This window comes from Elephas maximus, chromosome 4, assembly GCF_024166365.1.
Source record: "Elephas maximus indicus isolate mEleMax1 chromosome 4, mEleMax1 primary haplotype, whole genome shotgun sequence".
NCBI classification, from domain to species: Eukaryota; Metazoa; Chordata; class Mammalia; order Proboscidea; family Elephantidae; genus Elephas; species Elephas maximus.
This window is the reverse complement of record NC_064822.1, coordinates 36,557,095-36,575,687: the sequence shown is the minus strand read 5'-3', so window position 1 is coordinate 36,575,687 and position 18,593 is coordinate 36,557,095. Positions and strand designations below refer to the sequence as shown.

Here is an 18,593-nt window from a genome sequence, read left to right as displayed (position 1 = left end):
TTTATGCACTTGAAGGATCACCCCTTTGTCATGAAAACAAAAATGCACTCTCTGATTTACATTTGTGTTCACCTATAATCTGAATATGCTCTATTGGTATCTGAAAGAACTTAAATTGTTCACTACTGGAAAATGTGCTAACTTTTGGGTTTGAGATAAATGATGACAAAAGTAGTTTAATATTGAACATTGGTGAAAAACAAGTCAATCTCTGAAAACAAGAAAGAAGCATGTGGAAACCAAGTCTGACCTTATAGATACTAAAAGTCAATAAGGGGATAAATATTGAGAAAAATGTCATCTTTCATAAAACTCTTGAAATAATAAAATTTAACTGTGATTTGGTTTAACATTTTTGGTTTCTTATCAAAGATTCCCACATGCCTGGTGTCTCGATGTTTAGTGACCTACATCATTTTATTCCATGACAGACCTGTTAAAAGATCTTTCCAGGTTTTTTTTTTTTTTTACCTTAACTCTCACATTTTCTCTCATTTCCAGTTGTGGACAAGGATGGAAAGGAAATCGTTGTCACATCAAATCTGAGCTGCCTCCTCCTGCAGACTTCACATCCATGCAGAATGGTAGGTAGCATTATGGCTAAACAAATCGCTTGATTCTGCTTCTCTATTTTTAATTTTTCACTGCAAATTTATCTGTTTCATTGGCTTGAAATTCCAGGTATCTGGACTCTCCTGGGTATTGGACTGGCTTTCCTGATAACTCATATTACAGTTGCTGTCTTGTGTTTTCTGGCAAATAGAAAACTACCAATAAGGTAAGTGGTGCCTTTAATTGCAGGATAAAATTAACCGTAGCAGAACGATTTATGAGACATTGTATTTGCTCTATCTCCTTTCACCCCATATGACGTGCAGGAAGTGTTAGTATTTCCATAGTTTATGGATTTATTTTTCTGGGCAGAAAGCATGGCCCCCTAAGGATAATCACTCTTTTTTTTTTTTTTTTTGTTTAGTAAATAGCCTTAAGTTTACTTTTAAGGTTACGTTAGGAGCATTTTTGGTGATGCCAAAAACAGAACATGGCGTTCTCTACAGACTACACAGAGAAGAGGGGATAGATACACCCTGTTCTGGTGGTACCTAGGGAAGGTAGCAGATCCTCAAAGGAGAAGCTTTCTTGGCTTGCCCACCGAAGGCAAACTCTAGTCACCAGTGCTGGAAGCCAAAGACTTGTCTTGTGCAAGGCACAGAACAGGCGAACAGCTACTGTTCCTGAAGAAACTCTGCAGGATAGGCCCATGGGTCACTCAGAGGACCTTACAATCTACACTACCATTTAAGACCCGAGGAGCTTCCTACAGCCCCATGTGGGACAATGGTTACCCCAATATTGAAAATTATTGACTTTTCCAAGTTTCAGAATAAGGTTTAATTGAAATTTCAAAAATTAAAGAAATGTGTTATCTCTTATTTTAATGAGGTAAGATTCACATAACATAAAATTAACGATTTTAAAATGAATAATTCAATGGCATCTAGTGCATTCACAATGTTGGGCAACCACCACTTCTATCTATTTCCAAAACATTTTCATCACCTCAAAAGGAAATCCCATACACATTAAGGAGTTACTCCCCATTCCTCCTTCCCCCAGCCTCTGGCAACCACCAATCTCCTCTCTTCCTTGATATTTCATATAAATGGAGTCATACAATATGTAACTTTTGTGTCTGGCTCATTATTCCTTGCATGCCTGCATCTGTGGTCAGAGATTTCGGTCTGCTGCAATACCAATGTATCACAGAAAAATGGATAACTCCTCACTTTCCTTGGTGTCAACTTGTATATCCCACTTGAATTCTCAAATCCTCGGCCTTAAATCATGTTAATTAGTAGGCACCAATCCTGATGTCATTAATCAAGGCCAAATTATTATGGTGTTCCTTAAAAAAAGATATGACATTTTTCATCTATTTCTATTAAGTTCTTACCTAATTCCTCAAGTCCTCAATTATTTTTATGTGTCACAATATGCCGGACAATGTGGGTACAAATGTGAATCAGGAGAAGCTCCTACTTAAAGAAGTTGTAATCTAGTGGAACAGATACATGAGCCACTAACTGGCATAATGGTTGTATACTAGATATATATGAGCAAGCTACTACATTAACAAAACCAGAGAGAGCACTCAGAAAGAATTCTGAATTTCACACCTTTATTAGATTCATGTTGGACAAGCTGTACCTCTAGGGCTACCAAGAGACATTTCAGGCAAACGTTGGTGGCATAATGGTACAGCCTGACAGAGCCACCTCTCCCTTCTTTCTTCTCTCTTCTGTATCTGTCATTCTTCTTCACTTGTATACTTTCCCTTAATCTTTATTCCTCACTTTCTTTGCTAAACTTTATTTCCATTTTCTCCTTCCCTTTCCCTTTACCCATCTTCTCTTCAACTTCCTTCTTTCTCCTCTGCCATTTTTTTTCTTTTAGCTTCTTCATTCTCTCCTTCTTCCCATTTCTTACTGGTATACCCCAGAGTTTGCTTCTATGTTTGCTTCCTTTCCACTCTACCCACTTTTCATGAGAAATGTCATTCATTTTCAAGGTTCCCAGTGCCATCTGTATGTCAATGGCTTCAAATAATCTCTTTCTTACTGAAATTCCTTATTAAGCTCTAGATCTATAACATGTTTTCAACCATTTGTTACACTTCAACATCTGGATTTTTTCCTAGATACTGTAACATTAACATATTAGATATTAATGCCCATCATTTCCATATCCTGGTATTCACCTTTAAGGCCTCAGGAATAAAAGATAACTTCATTATTTGAGATGTAAAACTTAGATATACTATTTTTTATCATTGTAGTAAAACACTGTCTGATCTGACAATAACAACCCCTCTTGCACAAGTGTCACAGGAAATTGAATGAAATTGGCTCTATCCCTCAAATAAGAGCCATGCATTTTAATGAACTGCCAAAGACTACCAGTAATTGAGGTCAGATACAACATCTAAGACTTACTAAAAGGAAGCAGAACCATTTTGATTGCAATTACCCAATCTTTCATCTCTCTAGTCTACATAAAGAGAAAACCAAAAAGACAAAAGAGATTTTTGAAGTCAACATCTTTTTCATAGTTTAGTACTTATAGTGAGAAATTTTGACCTCTTTTTCTAGTTGAAAAGTGGAAAAGCTACTCAAAGCCAAATGATGGAAGGGCTCCAAGAGACTCAATAGTTAAGATTGGTGGTGCCTACAAAAAAGGGAGATTGACAGTTCACTCCTAGACTAGATGCTTCTTGGTGCTGCATCAGAGCAGAGTGCAGAGAAAAAGTTCTTAGGAGTGTGTGACACATGTGTCCTTTGCAGACAGGCATAAAGACAATTTTTGGTCTATTTTTCTGAAAATGGATGACATCTTGTACCACCTGAACTTAAAAGAATCACAGTAAAAAACAACCAAACTCGCTGCCGTTGAGTCGATTCCAACTCATAGTGACCATATAGGGCGGAGTAGAACTGCCCCATAGAGTTTCCAAGGAGCGCCTGGTGGATTTGAACTGTTGACGTTTTGGTTAGCTAACCACTATGTCACCAGGGTTTCCAGATATTAAGTAGAAGCTTTAAAGTGTATTGGACTATGTTTTAATCATTAAAAGTGATCAGAAAGTTATGACATTTGCCCAAGATATGTGAATTGGACCAGGAAGTGGAGGGGGGAGGGTGTTGATGAAAGGAAATAGTAATTGCAAAAACAGAAGCATTTTCATGTTTATAAACCACCTACTTAGGAGACCTCAATCAATTGTCCAAGTCTTAGCCTCTACTAACAGATTCATTAAATGAATAAGGAAGACCGAAGAATTGATGACTTTGAATTATGGTGCTGGCGAAGAATATTAACTATAGCATGGGCTGCCAGAAGAATGAACAGATCTCTCTTGGAAGAAGTACAGCCAGAAGGCTCCTTAGAAGCAAGGATGGTGAGACTTCATTTCACATAGTTTGGACATTATCAGGAGGAACCAGTCCCCAAAGAAGGCCATTATGCTGCGTAAAATAGAGGGTCGGTGAACAAAAGACCCTCGAAGAGACGAATTGACACAGTGGCTGCAACAATAGGCTCAAGCATAACAACAATTTTGAGGGTGGCACAGGCCCAGGCAGTGTTTCATTTTGTTATACATAGGGTGGCTATGAGTTGGAATCGCCTTGACAGCACCTAACACCACCAACCCTAACAGATGTGGGATGAGGTTCCCTGTGAAAATCCCTGTTTCTAATCCTCTGATTTACCTCTCTGCCTTCTTCCCTTTCCTTGGTTCCTTCTCTTCTGATTTCCAAAATCTCAAAAATAAAGGTTTAATTCTCCATTACTGCCCAAATCAAATATCACACAGGCTGTATTCTCAGTCACTCAGTCACTCATTCCACACCTTGCACTGGGGGCAAATGAATATGTTCTCTATCGGCGAGACTGAAGAGAGAAGGAGATCCTCTTTGTCAATTCTCTTTCCCTTTACCTGGAAACTATCCTGACTCTTACTAAAATAAATAACCTCGGAAAGTAAAATATGACGTGGGGGAGAAATGGAGGGAGAATCTGTGAATGCAGCCTCCCTAAAAAAGAAACTTACAGTACCAAGAGAAAAGATTTGAGCTTATACATGGAAAGGGGAAAGAGAGATAGATTCTTAGCAAATCTTCCCCCAACTCCTCCTTAGAATTAAAAAAAAAAAAAAAAAAGAATTAGGAATCACAATTAACTGAAGTCATTGTCACAGGGACATGATTTAATATATGTTTGAGTTGAACAATGAAGTCTTTTACCGGGGAGAAAAAGCAAGTCTGATTTGGCTGATTGGATAGATAGATAGTAGGACTGGCTTTGTCATTTAGGTTAGATGGCAGACATTTTCCATAATTTTAATTTGCTAAATTTGCATCTTCAAGGGTTCATGAAAATATATTTAAAGTAGCTGTGCAATGTAAAATATTCCATAAGTTATATCCTTTACAACTACTAAACTTATAATAAAGATTTTAAATATTGACTTAAAAATATAAAAGGAGATACATAGTTTTTCACAATTTTTTTAGGGAGTACTCAAGTGAAAATGTTCAAAGACCACTGCACCACACCACGCTGCTCTCAGGTTTAATTTTTCACCATTCCCACCCTTCCACACCCTATGTTTGGGAAACCTCTCACCGTTCTCCCCACAGCACGTGGTTTTTCACACCTTTGTCCCAGCAGGGCTATCCCCCGCCATATGTTTTTGACATCACGCAAACATTTCCTGACATCCAGTCAGTGTTAGTCACTGGGTTCTCAAAACACTGTCCTCCGTGCACAATACTGCTGCAGCACTTATTATATAGTGTTGTGACTCGGCTTTCATATGTTCAGCTTCCACCTGTATACCCCCCAGTGTCTAACATTGTACCCAATGAATGACTAGTGAATATTACCTATAATTTATTGAGGATCATCTATTCTTCTCCGCGTGGCAAAAACACTGTTTAAGTGCCTTCATTATATTCAAGTGAAGACGTTGCACATCAAATTTCAGGAAAAAAAAAAAATCTTTTGCATGAAATAATTTCAGTCCTAAAGCAAGTTAGAATATTTGGACAAGAGACTATTACATGAAGTAACAGTAGCTCACCTTGAAAATAATGCCCAAACTTTGAGATACAAAGGAATTAAAGAAGCAGGAAATACATAACCTGCCGTCAATAAACCTTAACCTTGAGATTTTCCATTAGATTTTGTAAAAAGATTCTGTACGTAAGAGGCCCTTCAGTGACCTGAAAGAAAAAAAAAAGGATGTTTTATTAATTTTTTAAAAAACATAGGATGGAGCACTGTACCCTCAGACAATGCTAAACGCAGGAACAAGCCTCTTGACGTTGTTTTTAGAAATTTGGCTTCCTGGGTTTTATTATACATTTTGTGACCCTTCAGTTAGCTACTTGCCACCTAATGTGTTAGTGAAGACGTTTTGATCGCAGGGGAAAGAAAACAACTCAAGCTTTGCTTAATCAATCTAAAGAATTTTGTATAAAGTCCCAGATCATTTTATAAAGCTCAAGGACAGTAATGAATGAGGTCAGGCCTCAGGAAGGCCTGGACCCATCAGAATTCTCTTTTTGCCTCTCATCTATGCTTCTTTTTGCTGGTCTGTTTTGTTATTCTCTCTCTGCAGCTATACTTCCTCTACTACCTGTCCACATGAAAAAAAGCCTACTAGAGAATGATGTTAGTTGCTTATTATCTCTCCAGACACGTGGAGAGACTATATCTGTTTCTTTTTGTCCCAATTCTGTATTCCAGAGGAAAACCTCCAATTAACCTGGTTTGGGTCAAGATCCCATTTCTGGTCAAACCAGCTGTGGGCTGGGTCACATACTCCAAACATGGCTGCAGGGTGCCCTTACCAAGGAACCTAAAGGTGGAGAGGGGCTGAGAAAGGGGTCATTGTGAAAGGTATCTGAAAAGTACCCACTACACCTGCTTTCACGGTCTAAAATCCACCCAACTTTTATTCATGACATTTTAGAGGAAGCAGCAACTATGGCAGCCTTCTAGTGTTGTTTGTAGTAATAGAAATTAGATGTGATAATCAAATGTTCACCTAGAAATCAAGATTAAAAGGTACAAATAAATCGTGGACCATTTGTTTTTATCTTACCTGAAGCAGCATTATAACCACTGCTTTTCTATTTTAGACTATTTCATCTTTGTCTAGAGAAAAAATGCTAATAAATAACTGTTTATTACCCTGCAGCATGTCACTTGCTCATGAAAGATTGTGTTAATTTGATAAATAAACTAACAAAGTTAAAAATGAATAAATATCTTATGTAGCTATACTGAGAAATAAGATATATCTATGTGTTGTATGTGAAAAATATTTGGAAAGTTTGGTTTGGGAAAGTTTCTAAATAATTCCACAGAACTATAAGCAAGCCTGTGTTACAGTAGAAAGATTGCTGAGTAGGAAATTATAAGATCTGAATGTGATCTTGGACAAATCTCATAATTCAGTTCCACAAAAATGTATTGATTTACTATGTACTAGTCTTGAGAGGGCCACAAAGATATGTAATTCGATACCCATGCTTCTTGACTCATACTCAATTATAATGTAAGTTTGACTATGATGAGTGTGTAATGATAAAAATGGAAACCAAAGTACTATGGGGGTAAAATGGAAAGAAAGAATGATCAAGAGAATAATTGTTATTTATATTTCTGGTAAGAAAGAGAAGTGATTAGGATCCCAAACCCTGGACCAATTGCCTGTAACCCCATGGAAGGTACAGATGCTCTTGATGTTTGGGGTTCTTAAATGAGGAGCCATGGTCCCCAAGTAAAATGTATAGTGTGTATATATATAGCAAAAGCTTTCTGTGATAATGTGGAGCTTTAGAGATAGAAGTTCAGCTGTTCTTTTTAGGTTGGGATTCCTGGATAGGCCTAACCTAGGCCCAGCAATGAATATTTGTCTTTTAGAAAAATCAAAATTTGCTTACTCTGTGCCTCCACGTATTCAGCTGCTCTTGCAGCCAGAGTGTCACTAGTGAGTCTGTCTTGTTCCCAGAAATGAATACTTATCCTTAGCAAACTGGCATTCCGTTCACAGCAGTGACCAAAATCGTCTCACAATGCTCACAACACCTTTGCTCTCTCCAAGGCGCATTCACCCACAAGAAGTGCAGCTGTTCTCACAGCGTGAGACCCATGAACCTAGCTCCCAAATGCCAGTCCCCTGTGCTTATATTGGCCATGCTCTGCCAACCCTGCTAAGTGTTAACTTGGAGCCAAAAAAAAAAGGGGGGGGGGATTAAGAGCAGGGTTTGGAAGTCTTCCCCTTAAAAACCGGATTGGACCACGTGTGATTCTTCTTTTCTTTTTTTTTTTTGTTTTTTTTTTTTCAGTTTTAAAGAGAAGCGTAAGCAGCCTGCTCTCTGATACCTTTTCCTGATCACCACTCTTGTTTTCTTGACCTGCAATGATAGAAAAGGCCCATAAAAGAGGCCCCAAAGGAAAAAGAACATTTGCCCCAAGCCAGTCACATATTTACTCCTCCAGTGAATTGTTCCACTTCCTGCTCTGTGCCCAGGGATTTTGTGAAGTTAGAGCTCCTCTTTCCCAGAGTGGAATGAGCGCTGTGCCGGGCAGGGCTAGGGTCTCCCTGAAGGTGGTATGTCTGGGAGAGCCAGCCAGCAATTTGAATGGGTGGATTAAGAGGGCTACAAAGAGGATGCAGCATGTGTATTGAGACTTGTAGAATGAAGAAGCCAGGTAGGGATGAGGAAAAGAGTTTCAAAAAAAAGAAAAGAAAATGTGGAAACTCATGGTCTCAAAAATGGCACACAGCTGTAGAATAAGGGAGGGGAGACACATTAGATTACTCTTAGATAAGTATGCTGTAGAGAGCTTGTTAAGGGCTTCGAATGCTGACCCCGGAGATTTCAACTTATTAAAAAAAATAGGGCCAAATGTGTCTGTCCTCCCAGATGGCCCCTCCGGCCTTCACCCTCAAACAGGATGGAGAAGGGTAGAAGGTGGATCTGGAGACTGACTTCGTGGACTTCATTAATGGGTCCCTTGTCGTCTGACATTAGGTTATAAAAAAAATATGTTTGGCCAAAGCAGAGCACCTTGAGGGAGGGAAGAGAGAAAAGCTGAGTATCCATAACCCTGGCTTCCTGCCTTCAGCACAGGTGCAGCTAGCTTCTAAAGAGGCACTATGTACACTACAGCCACCTTCTACTTTCAGTAACCCCACCTTTTTCTCCTACCTTCCAATCTGGGGGTTGGGGGGTAAATAGCCCTGATGTTATCATCCCAGTGTACTGCACTGTCCCTTATGTTTTCTGTATATTCTAGCCACCCCTTTGTAAATTGTCCCTTTATCAAACACTCCTCAAATTTTCCAGTTTTAAGAGGTCAGGTATTTTGCCTGATGGAGTCTTAACTGACACAGCCAGAAAAGTGTTTTAAACAGAAGGAGATCATGTCTGTGTTTTAGAAAAAGAACACAGCATGAGAATAGATTAGAAAAGATTGAGAAAGAGATTGTCAGTCTAGAAGACGTAAGCTTTTTCAAGAGGTTTAGATGAGAGCTTGAACCTGAGCAGTGGTGACAGACTTAATATAGGAGGAAAGCACAAAAGAAGCGTCAAAGATAATTCAAGGGTAATACAGGGTTGCTGTGAGTTGGAATCGACTCAATGGCAATGGATTTTTTGGTTTTATACTTCAGTAACTGTGGATTTTAATGGCAGTAACTGAGGTTTGAGAGTCCAGGAAGGGAAACAGGTTTGGGCAATGGGAAAGAGAATTATTTTGATTGTATACATTGTCTTATCTACTAAATCAGGCTTTCCCAAACTTCTATCATTTACAGGCTACTCTCATAATTTTTGGCCATGACTATGGGTTCTGTTTTCTACTATTTTTATTTATTCATTTTTATTTTAAATAGACTTAATTTTTATTTTTATACTTAGCCCTGTCCTAAGGGGGGGGGGGGGTGGAAGAAAGCAAGAAAAAAGACAGAGAGAAAAAGAAGGAGTGGCGGCGGGGGGGGCGGGGGGTGGAGAAAACAAACAAACAAACAAAATCCAACACCGCCCCGTCACCGCCGTGCCCGCTCGTCCCCGGTTCCGCGGCCGTGGGGCCCGAGGGTCCAAGGCCGGCGGGAGGTGTGGGCCCGAAGCAATACTATTTATAAAATTATGGGTTTGACGTGTTTATATATTTTTCTATTATACACTTAATATAAACTGTAACTGTAAAATTAAAATACACGTGTCTGTGTTACCTAAATTAGCCTTTTTTGTAGCCAGCGTTTTCCCTACTACATAATGGGAGATGCCAAATCATTTTAAAGTTCTCTCTGAGCTTTGAAATTGCTTGGTCCTTCCGGGTCCTAAGTATTCCCTGTTGTAATTTAGCAAGGCTTCCAGCCAATAGAGTGCCTTGAATTCGACTATTGTCCTATTTTTATTTTCACATTAGAATTTCCTCACAGAGTTAGTGCTTATTTTAAAAAATAAAAAATGTGCCTAACTTACTATTTGAAATTAGAGAAATGCTAGACAAGTCTATCTTTATAGTAGGCTTGGCCACACAACTGACTGATGGTTAAAAACAATGTCTGAGACTCAGTTGTTGTACTTATAAACCCCAAAACCCTTTGTCACCAAGTCAATTGACTCATAGCAACCCTATAGGACAGAATAGAATTGCCCCATAGTGTTTCCAAGGCTGTAAATCTTTACAGAAGCAAACTGCCACATCTTTCTCCAGCAGAGTGACTGGTAAGTCTGAGCCACCCACCTTCCAGTTAGCAGTGGAGCCTTAACCACTGTGCTACCAGAGCTCCTTTGTTGTAAATATACTAGTTGATAAATCTCTGGAAAACAGGAACAGCAATTGTTTGTCCTGCACCTTGCCTAGCACTTGGCAGGCATTTCATAAGTAACATGTAGGGCACATGAAAAATCACATAGCTAGGAACTGCAGATTTGCAATAATACATCAAAGTCTTGGAATTCAAGTTCTATGGGCTGAATTTGCCCAAGACATAGAATGAATGATGCCAGCTGCCATCTTTCTAGACTAATAGTGGTTATAGAGGATTTATTAGTCTAACGGGCATAGAAAAGATTTCCAGAAAATGCCAGGTTTACTTTTTCTGTCACGATTAAAATGAAACATATAAAGGAAAGACTTCCTCAAAGTTCAAGCTCAAAAGTGGTGTCTTCTGCAAACCTTCCCTGATTGCTTTGGGCACAAGTAACCATTCTTACCTTTGGGCTTCCAAGGCACTTTGTTTTTAGGCTTGTTTTTCACTCATCACATTGACTTTTGGGTTGATGTCTCAATAACAGTAAGCATCTTGACAAAGGATCCTTGTATTACATATGTGCCAAACACACAGCACATAGGAATTCATCTCAGTGAATATTTGTTAAATAAAATTTCTCAGCCTGTCTACAGTAGGACTTTTTTAAATTGTGGACCCAAATGAACAGTTTATATTCCAAAGCAATACTTTACTTGTCCTAAATGCTCTAGAACTTACTCATACAAGACACTTTGCAGCTGGCTCTTTAAACTTGGGATATCATTGATGGCTGTTTTTGAAGAATTTGTGTCACACTTGACTGATCTTCATTCCATTCTGTAGAAACTGGAAGCAAACCTGAAGGAATACCACATAATGCCTACCTGAATGACCCTTAGCACAATATAGAACTGGGCAGACTCATTACTGGGGGGTGTTTGATGGGCCACAAAATCAGTCCATGGTCAGAAAGTTAAACCCTAGAATATTAATAAAGGCAAGTATGGGGTATCGAGTACCTGCTAAGTGTAAGAATTCATAATCTCAGGAAGAAACTGAGCATCCAAACACTGGGCGTTTGAGAAGCAGAAAATTGAAGTTGATTAAGAGAGTAACTGTGCACAGTCTGCCCAGTATCGTAGTCACGCTGGGCTGTTTCATTTGGATGTCCATATGTGTGACAGACTTTGCCCTAAAGTTTCTGGAAGACAGTCTGGCATCTGACAACCTAATTGCCAGTTTTATAAGGATATTACTGCTCTTTCTATATTTCTTATCAAAGGCATTTCCAAATGAGTATATAGATGGACTCTTTTCAAGATAGTAATATTCATATTTACCAAAGAGAAAAAAAATTATAAATTTCACAGTGATTTCCTATTTTTATTAAATATTTAATATTTGTTTAAATAAATTGCCTTATTATTTAAGTATACATTACATGCAATGTGTAAGGAATGCAGCCCTTGAATAATGTAAGATTAATTTGGGATGTGTGTGTGTTCCTTGTTAACTACCCGAAGTTATATTAAAATTTTGTCATTGGACACAAACTGCAAATAGTCTAAGAAATAAAATTTGTGTAAACTATGTAAAAACCACCTTACTGTGTAACTGCCCATGTTTCAGTTATGTGTCTGAAGATAGCCATTTGCTATTATACTTCAGGTGACTATTTGGCAGGGATAGTCCCCAAGGCAGGCTTCACTGCTCTTTTCAGCATCTTCTCTGTGTTCATACATTGCTGTAGATCATATGTTGCAGGACGACAGCATTTCAGTCCCTGACATATTTCTAGGTTGCGTTTGTTTCCTCATATCCAAGCAATCAGAGTAAGATAAATGTACTGTAGGAGCATCAAAGAGTTGCTTCTTGAAAGAGGTAACCTTTTTAAATGAGGAAGGATGGGAAGGTAGTAAAGGCGAGTGAGGTGTGTATTATTAGTAAATCATATAGCTGTACCATGGCATGCAAGTGGATACATTCAGCACCTTTGGCTGGAGAACGAGAATTCTAAAGGTTGCATTTCATTAGTGTTAGTAGAAGGTAGGGGACTTGGGGTAAGGAAGCAGTTCAGTTTCTGGGTTTTTCTTCAACAACTGCTTTGTTGTCCTGCTGATAGAGTCTTTTCTGCTTTCCCATTTTCTTTCACATCATTTCTTCTTAAAAGCATCCTAGGGACACCCCTACAACTTCAACAATCTGTACTGTGTTGGAATTCCAAGTTCTTGAATGAATTAAAGGATAGAAAGACAACAGCTCTTAAAATGCCGGCTTATTTTCATCTTTAAAAAAAAAACAAGCACATATATCAGAAACCCTTAGCAGTTCATTCATGTATTTGTTGGCAGACATCTATGGCAAATCCACCAGGTGCTCCTTGGAAAGTCTATGGGGCAGTTCTATTCTGTCCTATAGGGTCACTATGAGTTGGAAACAACTCGACGGCAATGGGTTTGTTTCTTTTTTCTTTTTTGGTATATGTGATAGGCAGAGTCCCTGGGTATCGCAAACAGTTAAGCACACAGCTAACTGAAAGGTTGGAAGTTTGAACTCACCCAGAGGTGCTTCAGAAGACAGACCTGACAAGTTTTTCCCAAGGTCACAACCTTGAAATTCCTATAAAACAGTTCTACTCTGCACACATGGAGTCGCCATGAGTTAGAATGAACTCAAAGGCAATCAACAACAGCAATGTTCTAGGCACTGGGGATATAAGAATAAATAATAATTTATACTGCAGTAGAGGAGGCATATGTAAAAGCAAATAATTTCAATGCTACAATAAGTATATATCAAACACAAACAGTTGCTTCATAGAATACACTGGGGACACTGGGAATGCAAAGGTGAAGAAAAGGGAGGCTTCGTTCTGGAAGTGAGGATAATAAGGGGGGAGGTTGAGGAAGGATGTAATGAGAGGAGCTGTATCACTCAAATAGGGACACATGGGTTAAAATTCACCAGATGACAAAAGAGGATGAGCATCCCAAGAAGACAGAACAACATGTATAAAGGCACGCACTGTGACCGAGAATGGCATGGTTAATGTGAAGAAAACATATGTCAGTTATAAAAAAATGATGAGTAATTAGCTGGAAATTTGACAGAGAAAGATCATTTTTAAGAAATCTATATAGAGTGCTAATTGTGTGCTTATAATTTGTTTATGTTTTTAAATGGATTTTTGACATTGCTATAAGAAAAATTAATTTTTTTCAGCATTATATTAAGTAGGTGTCATGAATTGATTTGTGTCCTCAAAAATGTGTCAACTTGGCTAGGATATGATTCCTAATATTCTGTAATTATTCTCCATTTTATGTGTTGTAAAGCCTAAACCTCTATATGTTAATGAGGCAGGATTAGTGTGGGGTGTATCTTGAGTCACACCCTTTAGTAAAGGGTGTGACTCAACTCTCCTCCTTATTCAAGCCACATCCCTACTCAAGTCATTGCCTTAGTTAAGTCACATCCTTACTCAAGCCACAATCTTGCTTGAGGCACACCTTTTATCTTACAAGAGATAAGAAGAAAGAGAAGTGAGCAGAGAGAGGAAGGACCTCACTACTACCAAGAAAGAAGAGCCAGTAGCGGAGCACATTCTTTGGACCCAGGGTTTCTGCAATGAGAAGCTCCTACACCCAGGGGGAGATTGATGCCAAGACACATGGAGAGCTCAAAAAAATCCTGGACAAACAGATGTTGAAAGGAGATAAGGACATTTCCCCAGAGCCAGCAGAGTGAGAAAGCCTTCCCTTAGAGCTAAGGCCCTGAATTCCGACTTCTAGCCTCCCAAACTGTTTGTTAAAGCCGTCCAGTTGTGGTACTTCTGTCACAGCAGCACTGAATAACTAAGACAGTAGGGTAGGCTGAAATTATTCATAGATCCCAAGAGGTTTAACTAAATTCATTAATAAAATTTGAAATTAGGTGTGATTAAAGGAATTTTTGAATTTTCAGAAGACATCATGAAATGAGTCCACTTTTCTAGACAGATTCTTATATTGGGTTGTAAGCTTTAAGCTGCCTAAAAAGATTTATAAAGAAGCAAGTTGCTAGGTGATTGCTAAGGGAAATCATGAAGTCTGATAATTAACTTCAATATTGCAATGGGTTTTACATCAAACTGATTATACGTCTAAGAGAATTCAATGAGGAAGTTAGCGTAAGTTTGCGTATAGAGCAGTGTACATGGAAACACAGTACACTGTGACTGCAGAAAGTTGCATAGTACCTGGCCCTTTCCAACTGGGAAACTTTGAAGAAGCACGGTTATAAGGAGAAAGGAAAAAAAGAAAAAAATATTTGTAAGAAGTACCTAACAAAAACTTATTGAAAGAAAGTTAGAAGTCAACCGAATAAGAGTATTTATTCATATTTGAAAGCCCAGTCAGTAGTTGTTAGTAGAGAGAGCTACTTAAACTGTGTGTGGTGAAGGACCAGTTCTGTATGATTTTGTAAAATGTAATAAAATGAATTATTAGAAAAATTAAATTAAAAGTATGCACAAAATACCAGTCTAAATTTCTTATTCTTAGAATTGATATAATAAAATTATTCCATCAAATTGCTGTTTGTCTAAACACTTATTCTCAAATTTCTGTATTTACTATGAAACAGTAAGCATTTTGTAGATTGTAACTCTCTATAAATCGCACTCTGAGTAATTTTCTAGTAGAGGACATGGCACATAGTTGGGACTCAAGTAATATTTTCTGAATAAATGATAAAATAAAGACTTTAGTTCTGCCCACAGTTGGTGTTAACACTCCAATGGCAGAGACGTGAATGTTAATACATAAATGCTGCTGAGTCTTTCACACACCCTGATAGTGAAACGCACAGTGTACAGCTGTAAAATACAAAGAAGAGAAGTGGATAACCTGGCTTCAGAGTTAGCAAAGGTACCTGCCCATCAGAAAGGCATTTTAAGAGCTAAAGCCGGAGTTGGGATATATCATAACCCTTTCAAAAATTGCCAGGCTTTCAGCAGGACTGGCAGGTAGGCTTTGAGAAGAGATGTTAAAAGAGGGAGTCAGGAGCAAGAGAAAAGTGAAGATCATGAGGGATCCAGATCTTATCTTTTAGGCAAATAAATTTCCAGGAGCTGGGGCAGCAGAATGGAGGCGAGGGGCTCAGGTTGCGGAAACACTGATCTTTTCTCAAGTAAAACACTACCACAGCTACCCGTAGATTCTGATACACAACCACCCAGTGAATACAACTTGGGAAATACAACAGAGTGCCAAAAAGGAATTTGAAATGACATTTAATCTCGCCACCCAGAGATGTACACTGAGAAGATTTTGATGTATCTTTTATCAGTGAACACACACATTCATACACATACATACATTTTTCACCTCAAAATTTGAATCACTGTGTATGAAATCTTTTTCTCTTTATTTCCCTATACCAGCCATTCTCAAAGTTTGGAGTCTCAAGATCCTACAGTTTTACAATTATTGAGGACTCCAATGAACCTTTTGTTTATGTGGTTTATATCTATCAATATTTAGTATATTAGAAATTAAAACAAATATATATTTAAATATTTTTCTTTATGAATTTTAAAGAATAAAAACCTATTACATCTTAATATGAAAATATATTTTAATGAAAAATGACTATTGTGCAAAATAAGATTTCAGCGAGGACTGACACTAGATTTTCCCGTTTCTGCATTCAAACAGTTGCAACACATTGTTTTATTGAAGTAGATGAAGAAAATTCAGCCTCACACAGATACATGTTTTTTTAAAAAGACAGTGTATTTTTAATAGCTTTTTCGTATAATTATGCATACTTTTATACCAAAACCTGACCTTATGGTAGTTTTTTAAAGTGTAATTGCAATGTGAAATCTGAAAGCTTTCAATGCAATTTTTGTGCTGTTGTACTAAAAATGAACTGGTCTGTCTTTCACTTTGAATAGAACATTTACCCATGTGTGATTTTGTAAAGTCAGGCATCTTTTCATTTAGAAAATATTGGTTCAGTGAGTTATGCAGATTTTCAAATGCAGTATTCTTGTCAGACAACTCTTTAGGTATTGGGAAGCCGTCATGCTCATGGTGGAAAACACAAGCTTTTCAAAATTCTAATTTTTATTTGAACACCCAAAAATTATCTTTGCCAATGGATAGTTTCTGGCATATTCTTTGATGCAACAGCTTTGTGTCCTACATTTCTGAGAAAATGTCTGGCAAATGCCCCACTCTGCATAACTATAGTTTGTAAGTCATTCTTTCAAGTAAAAATGTCCCCCTTAGTGGGGGGAGGGGGAGGGTGGTTAGTTCAGCATGCAACTCAATCTCACAGCGCTTTTTCAGAAGACAAGGATTGTACTTCAGTATACCATAAAAGGGCTTTATATGTATATTTTCCATAAAGCGTACTATGCTTTATGTGCAAAACTTTAAAAAGACTTGTACTGAAGAGTTGAGATTTAATAAAATTCGTATTTTTTTCTGCTTCATCAAAGATATTCTTAAGTGAAAATGACATTTTTTCATTTTATTTATTTATTTATTTTACTGCAAGCAGAGGGCAGTGAAGAGATACAGTGATGTGCAGTTTAGCTCCACTGCCTTGCCTTGGTTTGTGCTAAGGCAGCAGCAGTTTTACCCACTGTTGCATTCGTACTGTCAGTGCAAGTATCAGCAGAGTGAAAAAGTCTATTATTATAAAAATTCATTCTATTATTATAAAAAATTCATAGGGATAACTTGCAATTGAATGAATATTTTATACATGTCTTCTTACTATTATGAAAATAATTTTTTAACTTCATAGACCCCCCTGAAGTGGTTTTAGGACCTCTAGGAGTCTACAAAGCCCAGATGGCTCAATGGGTAAAGCGCTAACTGAAAGCGAGGTTCAAACCCACCATCTGCTCTGTGGGAGAAAAGACCTGGAGATGGCTTCTGCAAAGATTACAGCCTAGTTTAACCACACTTGGAGCATCACTGCTCTATACCACTAAATATTCTTTAAAGCATTACTTGAAAGGATTATATAATGCTCTTTCAAGTAAATGTATCATAATTTAACCATTTTCCTATTATTAGGCCTTTAAGTTGTATCTGATTTTTCATTATTATCAATAGTTCGTGATGGACCTCTTTCTATATAAATCTTTGTCTTCCTCTGTAATTATTTCCTAGAGATTGACTCTTAGTTATTTTACTAAGTCAAAAAGATTTTCAAAGTGTGCTATCAAATATATTTTCAAAGATCCTCTCCTTCTCTCCATCTGGTTTAAGTTAGGTGGTTGTGAGTATGTTAACACTGCACTCAGCGGAGGAGACCAAGAGTGGAGACAGTGCTCCTCACTGGCAGCATGGGTTTTCCTTAAGGTTAAGTTACAGGAACTTGGGTCATCTTTATTCACACTAATTGCATCCATATTCCTGGGCATGTTCCCATTAAACACTCTGCCACAGCAAGCATGTGTTGAGCAGTGACAGGTTTTGTGGTCAGTTGTCTTTATTTTCCGCCTGAACAGAGTGGGGAAAAAAAGTATGGCAGCTGCTGTATAATGTAAATGAGTTTAGTGAAATTTGGTTTCCCAGTGGTTTGGTTTTGTGACCCTGGATGAGTAATCCTTTCCTCTCCCTTTTGTGGTATTTCTGGTTATGTTTGTAAACCCAATTCTTTCTGAACTTTTCAACTAAACATTTGGTCCAGTTTGTTCCTTAACCTTAAGCTCATGGGCTTGAACTCATGGACGTTTCCCCCTAATTTGTCCCTTCTTTTTCAAATTGGCTTTCTCCTTCTCCTCCCCCCCTCCTTCCCCTCTCCTCTCCTCCCCCTCCTCTCCCTCTTCCTCCCATATCTCCCCTCCTCCTTCTCCTCCTCCTCCTTCTTTCTCTCTCTCTCTCTCCTCCTCCTCCCTCCTTTCTTACCTTCCTTCTTTCAAATTATTTGCTTTATTTCTTTAAAGAAATAAAAACAAAAAAACCTAATCTAGCCAGAAGTAGAGACTACTATATAGCTATATAGCTGAATATTTCCATTTTCTTCTCATTTTGATTCTAGCAATAGTTAGATAACATAGTATTTTACGGGAATATGCACTCAATAAGAATAGGTTGATTTGATAGACTCAATTTATTCTTATGACTGACAATGTTACAAAATTGTATTCTTCTAAACCCTGGTGGCGTAGTGGTTAAGACCTGGCTGCTAACCGAAAGGTTGGCAGTTTGAATACACCAGGTGCTCCTTGGAAACCCTATGGGGCAGTTCTACT

At 38.1% G+C, this 18,593-nt stretch overlaps 1 protein-coding gene across 1 annotated transcript in view; it reads left to right on the top strand.

The window, feature by feature from the left end:
• The window catches only part of MALRD1 (MAM and LDL receptor class A domain containing 1), a 958,969-nt gene that overhangs the window by 929,349 nt on the left and 11,027 nt on the right, over positions 1-18,593 (top strand). Inside the window, exons 37-38 of the mRNA XM_049881884.1 lie at positions 502-584; positions 682-778. Coding sequence (XP_049737841.1) covers positions 502-584; positions 682-778 — 180 coding nt within the window. The remainder of the gene's footprint in view (positions 1-501; positions 585-681; positions 779-18,593) is intronic.